Source organism: Biomphalaria glabrata, chromosome 15 (assembly GCF_947242115.1).
Source record: "Biomphalaria glabrata chromosome 15, xgBioGlab47.1, whole genome shotgun sequence".
Taxonomy (NCBI): domain Eukaryota; kingdom Metazoa; phylum Mollusca; class Gastropoda; family Planorbidae; genus Biomphalaria; species Biomphalaria glabrata.
Window position 1 is genome coordinate 6,867,685 of NC_074725.1, and position 10,109 is coordinate 6,877,793.

General features: G+C 32.5%; 1 protein-coding gene across 3 annotated transcripts; it reads right to left on the reverse strand.

Annotated features, from left to right (window-relative positions):
- Window positions 1-1,239: 1,239 nt before the first annotated feature.
- On the reverse strand, window positions 1,240-9,753 carry LOC106076854 (trimethyllysine dioxygenase, mitochondrial-like). 3 transcript variants are annotated; one of them, XM_013237669.2, is made up of 6 exons: window positions 9,613-9,753; window positions 5,412-5,966; window positions 3,825-4,045; window positions 3,165-3,340; window positions 2,347-2,589; window positions 1,240-1,976 (listed from the first exon to the last, which is right to left on the reverse strand). In XM_013237669.2, the coding sequence occupies exons 2-6, from the start codon at window positions 5,956-5,958 to the stop codon at window positions 1,709-1,711; spliced, it is 1,455 nt and encodes a 484-aa protein (XP_013093123.2). In that variant the 5' UTR covers window positions 5,959-5,966; window positions 9,613-9,753; the 3' UTR covers window positions 1,240-1,708. The 3 variants fall into 3 exon arrangements, with proteins under 3 accessions (XP_013093123.2, XP_013093122.2, XP_013093124.2); XM_013237668.2 differs by lacking the exon at window positions 9,613-9,753 and adding an exon at window positions 6,977-7,135; XM_013237670.2 differs by lacking the exon at window positions 9,613-9,753 and adding an exon at window positions 6,227-6,343.
- Between the last annotated feature and the right edge of the window lie 356 nt (window positions 9,754-10,109).

Below are 10,109 nucleotides of genomic sequence, written 5' to 3' on the forward strand. Positions count from 1 at the left end.
CATCTGATGATGGTTATCTTATAAGATACTTCCTTCAAAAAAGTAATGCCATCCAACTCCACGAGGATCAATGTTTTCACCTAATCGTTCTTTTTTAAACTCTTTCTCTCCATTATTATTTACCATATTCTGGTGGAATCAACGCTGGTATCGTCAGTTAGGAGAGAAGGAGTTAAAGAAGTTTTTACTCTTCAATCGTTTGTTTTCAAAGCTACAACTGGACAGATTATTTAAATAATCTCATTGCTCCATGAGGCGATCATCTGAACAAGTGTGTGTACAATGAAATTATAGCAACTGTACACATAAGAAAAATCAGTTTTTTTTTTTAACTTTATTTTGTCACTTCTTAGGACTTTGGGCTTGCGAATTGGGTTCAGTATGAAGAAGCTTTTAAATTTGATATGCAGTATCAAAAGCTAAATTGTTTCCTGCTAATCAGGAGAAAGTTTTGCTACCCAGGGCCTGATTTAAGTAAGAAGAGGCCCCTATCTGCTTTCCAATACTTTAATAACAAAGAATTAAAAATTTTACTAAGAATTAGCCTGCTTGTAAATCAAATGTTCATTTTCCCTTTTTTTTTTCCATATTTAATAAGCATATTTTTGAGTTTACGTGACCAGTGTCCACAAATCCTTGAATGATTTAGACAGGGAGACTTTGTCATGTCTGATATACTTTGCTTACTTCACTTGTATTAGTGTTTAATAACCTATTGAAAGGTTGTTAGAATAAGTTGCTCCTCTAGTTCCAAATTTTATATTCATTTTGAAAAGAAGGGGGAAAAAAGGTTATATATACATCTATTGGGTTATGGCCACGAATATATATATTTATTTTGGCTTTATTTATTTATTATAAACATATTTTCATACTTGAATTAATCACAGCCCTTTGTGTACATTTAATTTTTAAAATCTGTCTTACATTCTTGAAGTTAAACAATAAAATGGTCAGACAGATAATGAAGTGAAAGCAATAAGGAAGATGTGAAGTGATAAGATGGAACTGAATTTTTAAAAACTTACATAATGGAAATAGGAAAATTTTCATAAAATTTTCTTACGATACCAAATATAAAGGGAGACAAATATGAATTTAAAAAATTGCAAAATAAGTAAAATGTCAGAAATGTCAAGTATTGGTCATATACATATTTTATTTTAACACCTTAACGAAACAAAGAAAAAAGGGAGGGGATGGAGTGATTAATGATGTAACACAAAAAAAAATTGCATATTTAACTCATGATCATATTTTATTGACATGATAATTCAGGAGGTCATTTGAATCAGCAACAATATAGACAGAATCATTCTTAATAACAATTTTTTATTTCACATCTTTTATACAGCCATTCTTACAGGAATGAAATCATTTTCGGAACTTTATTTTTAAGAGATAAACTATTGTTTCGTAAAATGTTATACATGTTCAGTTGTTCCTTCAAACTGAAGATAATCTACAACAGAGGGGACGGCAGCTGGCAAGGGTACAAACTCGAGACCATCGAGATGACCAAACGCGCATAAGATTGACCAGGCAGCCATCAACTATTAGGCCAATATTATAATATTTTTCTTAAGCTTGAATCTTCAAACTAATAAAAATTTATTTTTTCATTTCTTCCATTAATTACTTGGACAATTTTATTAAAATATGTACATGTTGGATTGAATTTAAAATAAGTAAGCACACGCTTCCATTGCTACAAAAGCCCCATCAATCTGGCCTTTGAGATCCACTCATCTCTGGGGAGGTAACACCCACACACGACACGAGTTCCATCAAAAGATGATCTCCCATGAAGGACTCTCCAGTTGTCAATCAATAAGATGGTGCCAGGGTTGAGCTTGATCCGCAGTTCATTCTCTTTGTTGGAGATGATCTTAGACAGTTTGTCATAGGCAGAGTAAAAGGTTGTCATATCATGGAGACTCAGGGTGTTCAAAGGTGCTCTGTCATATGGATTGAACCTAAAGACACATACAACAATTTGTTTGAAAACAGCGCATTTCAAAAAGGCAATATCACCCCCCAAGGCTGAAATAATATTTAGTATCTTAAATGGAGCCTAATATGTAAGATATAAATAGTGGCTGTAATATGCTGATTTGCTTGGGATAATTTCCAAAGGAAATACATAGATTTTAGCCCTTAGATTATTCAACTCTAATGGGTGCCTGACATACAGTGGGAAAGTAAAAGCAGTTGGTCATGTTTGCTGCCCAGACAACACTATTGTTAATCGTCAGCCAAAGAAAAAAAAAAGAGCTTTACATCATCTGGCCCATAGATCTTAACTTTTTTATCCTTATTTTAAGATGTAGATTCAATAATATTTACCTCAAACTGATGTATTCCCCTGAAATAGGATGAAGTGTGACCACAGGACTCAGGTTGTACAAATGATAACCTGGGTGGTTGCCACTTGCTTGCTCTTTGTACTCATGAGGGATCACCACAGATGCAAGGACTTTAAAAGCTGCTTGGTCAACGCTTCTGAGTATATCCAGAGCTTTAAAACCATCAACCAGCAGAGTCTCGCCCCCAGAGCCATTGTGCTTCAAACAGTGAAAAACTTGAACCCTAAAAATAGAACAAAAACTGGCATAAGTCTAACAGTTTAGTTTCTCTACGCCCCCCTCCCCACTCCACTTCTTTTCATAAAGATACCTTGCAAAAAATAAAATTAGTTCATTTTTGACATTGCCATTTTTTCTTAATCTCAGCCAAAAGATTATTAGAAATTTATTTTAAAACCTATAAACTTCTCTTGTCTGTCCATCTCTTCAACATTTTTTGGTTTTAAGAAAAAAGTGTGTAAAAATATGTTGGCAGAAGCGGAATTAGAAAGCAAGCCAAGAAAGAGAATAGTGAATACAACCAACCATTTTTATGGTCTGTTTTCTTTGAAATTATAGTTAATAAATAAAGTTAATTATATTTAACATACAATGCAAGAAAATAATAATGATAAACCATGCTTTAAATAATTGAAGAAGATTTATTGAGATAACTTAATCTCTTCTCCTAAACAAATACTAATTGTGTGATGGAATAGTGTTTTAATTTAAAAGCAGCATGAATCATTGGAATACAAGTTAAAGATAGTGTTCAGTTTAGTTTTTTTTGTTTTTTTTTATTGTCTAAACATCATTTACCCAGCAGGAGAAGACAAGTAGGTGTTGTCAGTGTGAGCACCAAGATATTGAGTAGTGTAGGCTGTGTCACTGCGAGATGCATCAGAGGTGAAGGTCCACATTTGACCAAATACTGTTTGCAACACATACGATATCCTCTCGGCTACAGCTTGTGTGGCAGACTGGGACACTGGAGTCTGCATGAAGCAAAGAAAATATTTATCAAGTAAATTTTAGCACAGATAAGAAAGGATTATTGAATCTATTTTTCATACCTTAAATAGTTTTAGCTTTAACCATTTCATTTTTAAATATGTTTTTTTTTAACTTAATTCGATGATTTATTTTTACAAGTTGAAACACTTAAAAAAAACAACTGACCTATGCTTTAAATCAAAATATACAGCTTTTGTTAAGTGTGATATTAAGTGTAGTAATTTTTTCATACTACAAAGACCTAAACATATTTTGTTGCATGTGACACAAACAAAGCCATTGTCTGGCTGACATTTCATGTCATATAAGATTGCTTCAATTAAAACATTTCATGGCAAATATTATGTTAAATATGTGCAAGTATTTTTATAATCAGTCATGTCAGTCTAAATTTCAACATACCTTGATGTATTGTATCAACTTCATCTTACCTGTATGTAGAAAAAAAATAAGTAAATTACAAACCTCTTCAATAATACAGAATCCAAACTTCACAAGGTTAGTGAGTGACTTTTTCAGGCCGTCATCATAAGTCATGTGATCGTTGTATGAGACAGTCTGCAAACCTTCCTCCAGTACAATCTCATTATTCCAGTACTGCCGCTTGGACTGACTGACAAGCTTGCCAGGATAAAAATTATTGGCCAACCAGTCAAGATTAAATTTTGAAACATGACCATCTTTCCCTTAAAAATCAAAAGCAGAAAAAAAAATCCTTTTAATATAATTTTTTGTGGACACAAATTACACAATAGAATAATTAATTATTTTTTTTTACACAATTCCATATTTAACTTTAATAAAAATATGACAAAGAATGAGTAATTTGTATTTTCACGAGAAATTTTAATATTTCATTTACAAGAAATTGCCTTTTATTTAGTAATATCGGCTAAGATTCATTACCAATTTAATTTATGCAATATTATGTTGAAAAACATTTAAAAGATTAATAGTTCTTGATTGTTAGGTGAGAAATGTAAACGATAAAACTACCAATTAATATTAGTGCCTCTGAGTTCAGAAATACATAGATATTTTTATTTCTAAAGAAAAACTTTTTAGAGACAGAAAATGTTTCATTGTCTAACTTTTAAGGACTCAATAACATACAAACCAATAATGACCACCGAAGTCATAGCAAGGCAAATAAAATTACAAATCAGTTAAGCCAAAATTTTTTTTTTTTTAAATTTAACAAAGCAATGGCTTTGTTTATAACATCAAATCTTGCTTAGTAAATCTTATTCTATTCTCTTGTAAATCTTTATTTCTTATGTTATATAATACAGGCGTAACATCAAAAAAGAAAATAAATATGTCCTATGCATGTTCCTAGGTCAATCTACTCATGCATGTTATCCAATGACTTAAATTCTACCAAGCCATTGGTTTTCCTTGCTGGCTCATGCGACCCGTTCCATGCTCTAATAGCACTAGGAAGGAGCATTTGTACAAATTTGTCTTAGCATAGGGAATGAGGAATGTGCCTTTATCTTTGTGTCTTCCTGAGTATTTTATTAGGTTTTGTTTTTGTATTTGAAGATTATGGTTCAGTGTTTTATGTATAATTGCTATAGATGAAGATCATGGTAATTCTCAAATCTAAAACTTTATTTTACGAATGAAGTGTGAATAACTTTTCTAACTTATAATGGTTTTCATCATTATATAACAATCCTAGAAAGAAAAAAAAAAAGAGCTCACTATAATCAGCATTTCCATTTATTAAAATCATTAAAAGTGTTGTATTCTCATTATGATTAAACACATTAAGTGGATACTTAAAAAAAACAAACAACCTATTTAATATATAATTTACATTTCAGACTAAACATAATGTTATTTAAACAGTTTAAATACAAATCCATTTGAAGAACACCAATCTTATTTTCAATAGTCATTCTTTTTTTTTAAACTGATCCTAAATCTTAATGAAATAAAAAAAAAAAAAAAAAAATACAAAGAGAAGAACTACTAGAAATCTTTTCAAAGTTATACATATATTGTTGAATGCTTAATGCTACCATTAACAATTGTAAGTCAACTCACATGTGATAGAGACAGCAGAGTTGTTGTCAACAAGGCAGATCTCTGCTGGGCTTAAGTCCAATTCAGAGAGACCACTCTGAGGTATTTTCTGATGTGTGTTGTGGTTGTAAAACTTTTCTGACCTGCAGTGATCCCTCAGCCATATGAGTGGAATTTTGAGCGTACGATCGGCAAAGCTTACTTGTACACATTCATCATTGCAGACGACACTAAATTGCGATTGCTGTTGGGTGTGAGAGTGTCTACTTGGGCATGCTTTAATAAGATTGTGTCCAGCTGAAGTGCTTGACCAAAGAGAGATGTAAGGCCCAATAGTATCTGACCCTCTAAAAAATGTTCCAGAATTAATACTCCACCATTTAAATCTAACAGTTAAATAGGTATGTAGTCTTGACCTTGTGAGCAGATGTGGATCAGCACTTTTGTAAGACAATGTGTAATAAAAATGTTGAGAAACACTGCCCCCTAGTGTGAGAAATTTACTTTGAATATGCTGGCATGTGTAGGACTTGTTAAGTATTTGAGCTGATCTGATCCACTTGGTCATGGTTGAAACTGAAACAAGAAAATGTAAAATAATCTTTTCTATGTTAAAATGATTAGCTCAGCAAAGTAAATGACTGCATTTCTTGTTGCACACTATTTAGACTAGATTATGCGCTGCTTAACAATTGTGCCACAACCACTGAGAAACCAATTTAAAAAAAAAATTAACTTGGTTCAAGTCAATCATGGTACATATAGCTTATAATGTGATTCAGTTATTTGTAATAAAAAATAACAAAAAATCTACATTAGAATCAAGCAAGCATTACAATTAAAAGCAAAAAGACTTCTCTGTCATAAACACAGTGGAGAGACAGGATAGAAACTAATAAAAAAAAGATAAAAGATGCAATGATAAGATGATTCCTCCTAGTACAAGTTTTAAGAAAAGCCTTAGAGATTTCAATAAGCAAACCTCAATAGAGGTGGATAAAAATACAAAACAAAAAAATAGTCCAAAGATTGTGTATATGTGTGTGTGTGTGGGGGGGGGGGTCAATGTCTAGCCTTGTTTCTTACTTCATACAGCCAAGAAGGAATGCATGTCACATTTTTAGCATGATTTTAAATATCTTTCCAGTGGTTACAGCTTCAACATAAATCTCTTGTGTGTAAATATTAATCTACCAGCTGATTAAAACTATTATATATGTAATATCTTTTAAAATGCCTTTATGATGCATTTCCATCTTTAAGGGAAGGGAGGTGATTACCTACAAGTTAAATGAATGCTTATAGCCCTTGTTTAGATAGGTCGTTGTTTTTTTAAACAAAACAACAACAAAAAAAACCACCAGAAACAAAATAAAATTATTAACTAGATAATGAAACCTTGAAAATTTAAATATTTCATAACAATTACTTATTAAAACTCTAAATCAGAAATGATCTATGACCAGCTGGAAACATATAGATACTAGAAACAAAAAGGTTTGTTTGTTTATATTAAGAAGAAAGTCCAAATCTTTACTTCAAATGCAATCCAATTACTACTATGAGATGTGCAGAATCTTTCTTACCTAAATGTGAAAAGAAACTAATGTGGAAATAATTTCATCACCAAACCAACACACTTGGATCTATAACCCCCTCTGTTGCAATTGACCTAAGTTATGGTACATTAGCTGCTGCCAGTCTTGAGTCTAACCTTGTCATTCCTTTTACATTGTGTACTTTATCTTATCACAAGTCTTTTTTTTTTTTTTCTAGGTCAAATATCTGTTGCTATCTATCAGACTGAAGTGGAAAGGAAAGGAGAAAAAAAATACGGCTGGCTACTAAGACCATAACAAGAGTGGGGCAAAATTTGACAGTAGGAGCTCTTAAACCATAAAATCCATGGTACAAGAAAAAAATTGTTTATTTGTGTTCAACTATGAAGGTAGACTTGTAGTTATTTTCTTTAAACTTAAGTTCCAACAGATGACAATAAAAAAAATGTGCATCTTATTTTTTTCCCCTACACATAAACTGCATTGGGTAGATAGAATAAGCCAAAAAAATTGAAATGCACACAAAGCAAGATCAGAAAGTAACAAACAGTTGACAAATATTTCATAAATAAATAACATATAATATATATGTAGTATTATATTTTCTTCTTAATATTAAAACAGAAAAACTGACTTTGGGAGAAAAGATGCATGGGAGGAGGGGGGGGGGGGGGGCAGGAGAGATCATCCATAGAAAGGTGATACACAAAATAGTGCAAACAACAGTTACCATACATGTATCATTCACATACAGCTGGGCAAGAACGAGAGAGGAGAGCTGACCAATTTATTAAATCATTGTGTATGTGTAAGAGGGGGGACTTGTTCACTGTTTAAGTATCTTCGATGTGCTTTATTTATGCAACAATAATATTACAGTGGAGTGCCGATAATCTGAACTTCAGTAATCCGACAGTCTGCTTAATTCAAAATCAAAATCAGGATATATTAGGAAAAAAAAAAACTAAGAAAGAACAGTATTAGGTTTCAACGATAGACAGTGTAATGAACAAAACAGAACAATGTTCTGTGTGTGGTTCTATACAATATTGGTTTAAAAAAAAATATATACATAGGGCAGTGCATGACAGGCCCAGTGGGTGGATAGACTTGGAAACACAGGCAGGACCTTAAAAACACGACTCCAAGAACACCTTAAAGACATTCATAATTTTGCAACTAAGCCCGTCTCTATCCATTTTAAAAACAAACATCATAGGGGTACCACTGCTCTCCTCGTCACTGCTATACAACAATGCAATGACAAAAACACCTATCTGCAGATCGAAAACAAACTTATTTAAATGTCAGGCACCCTCCAACCTAAAGGGATCAACAGCCAGCACACTTTTATTTGATATGCAATGAGCACTAACACTACTCCCTTTTCTCATTCATCTTTGCCTGACATCTCCCCGCCTTCAGATTTCCAGCGCTTTTACACCAACGTAGCTCATTTATTTTCTGCCTCGATAGAGAACAACATCGGACAGAAAAGTTAACTTTAGACTATTTTGTGTTAATTGTTTGTCATTTTTTTGTTTGTTTTGTAGCTGATGAAGGCCTCGTGGCCCAAATGTCCTTTGTTTAACTTGGTCCGGCAGGGTTACATATATACATGTTTTTCATATTTTTCTATACGGGCGTTTACCCCTGCAGCAGAAAATCTATGTCTACATGAAAGGCAGCATGAGAATCAGAGTGGGATAACCTCTGCTCACTGCTGTCATCTGCTTCACTTTCACTCCTCTGAGATGCTGTCCGGATCTTGCAATCTACTTTTAATTTTATATGGCATAAATTTACATTATTTTTTAAAACTATTAACATTGATAAGGTATGTTGTGGCTGAGTGGTAAAGCGCTTGGCTGCCGAACTGAGGGGTTAAAAGTTTACAAAAAGAATTAATAACATTCTTAGGCATGTATACTACAGATACAAGACTGCTTAGCAGATAAGCAAATATTCTGTGTTTGGAACATATTCTTGAAATGGGGAATACTAAGTATACCAAAAGAAAAATCTTACATTTGTAATCCAATTTTTATCATTAATATTTTTTTAAAAATTATACACAAAAACCTGTTTCAACAGTCTACATTTGTTCCACTAAATGAAAGACAGAAAAATAAACAAATAAATCTAAAAATGACAACGCCTGTTCTATATAAGCATCTTAATGTAACCACCACTGAGGAATTGTGAAGATCTATTATTAAAAATGTACAAGAAAACATTAATTTTTTTCTTTCAAGTCTACAAACTTTTTTTTTTATGTATCTATCTCAGAATATTAGGGGGAATAGGAATAATAAAGTAAAAATCATGTGTATGAGCACTGGCAGAGACAAAGTAATATGTATATCAAATAACACATTTCTGTTCAAAGAATGTTACATTATAGAAATAATGTTTAAAAAAAAGAGTAGGATCAATAAAATGCAATATATTTCAATTTTATTGCTGCTGTGTTGCTGTTTGTGGATGATCTATTCAGGCACCAAAGAACACTAGTGTTCCACTGAATTTTGGAAACTCCAGATTTAGATTTAAATCCCCCCCCCCTTCCCCTTTTTCAATAATACTTGTTGCTAAAATACATTTGTAAACAGATTAAACACTGTATAAAAAAAAATACAGGACAATTTTTTTTAGTCACTTACCTAGTGAGGTTGGTAAACAGGCTTAGGATCATAGCCTATTCTAGCATGAATGGTTTCCATACGTTTCTTGGCATTGAATACTTCAGGGGATGTGTCAGTTTCAGCTTTTGAAGATTTGGCTGCAGCTTCTCTCTCTTTCTTTATGGCATCATATTCCTCAATATCTGCAATTTTCAGTTCAATGCGTGTTGGCTTCCTTCGTATCATTTCTGTTTTTATTATTTTTAAGGGAAACAACAAAACTTTTCAGTAATTTCAAAAGTATACAGTTTGTAGAGTTACATGTGGCTCTGTAAAGTATTTAGCTACATAATTGTGTACTCTTCAGCACCACAAGTTGAAATGAACATCGAAGCAGCATAACATTTTCATATGATAATAGCCATTTTTAATACTAACCCATACAATACCATAGCGGCCTAATACGGCGGCTACCTATTCAATCCCAGTTGTCTAGCATTTGGCCTATGAACTGCTTTACTGCAGTGTATTAATAG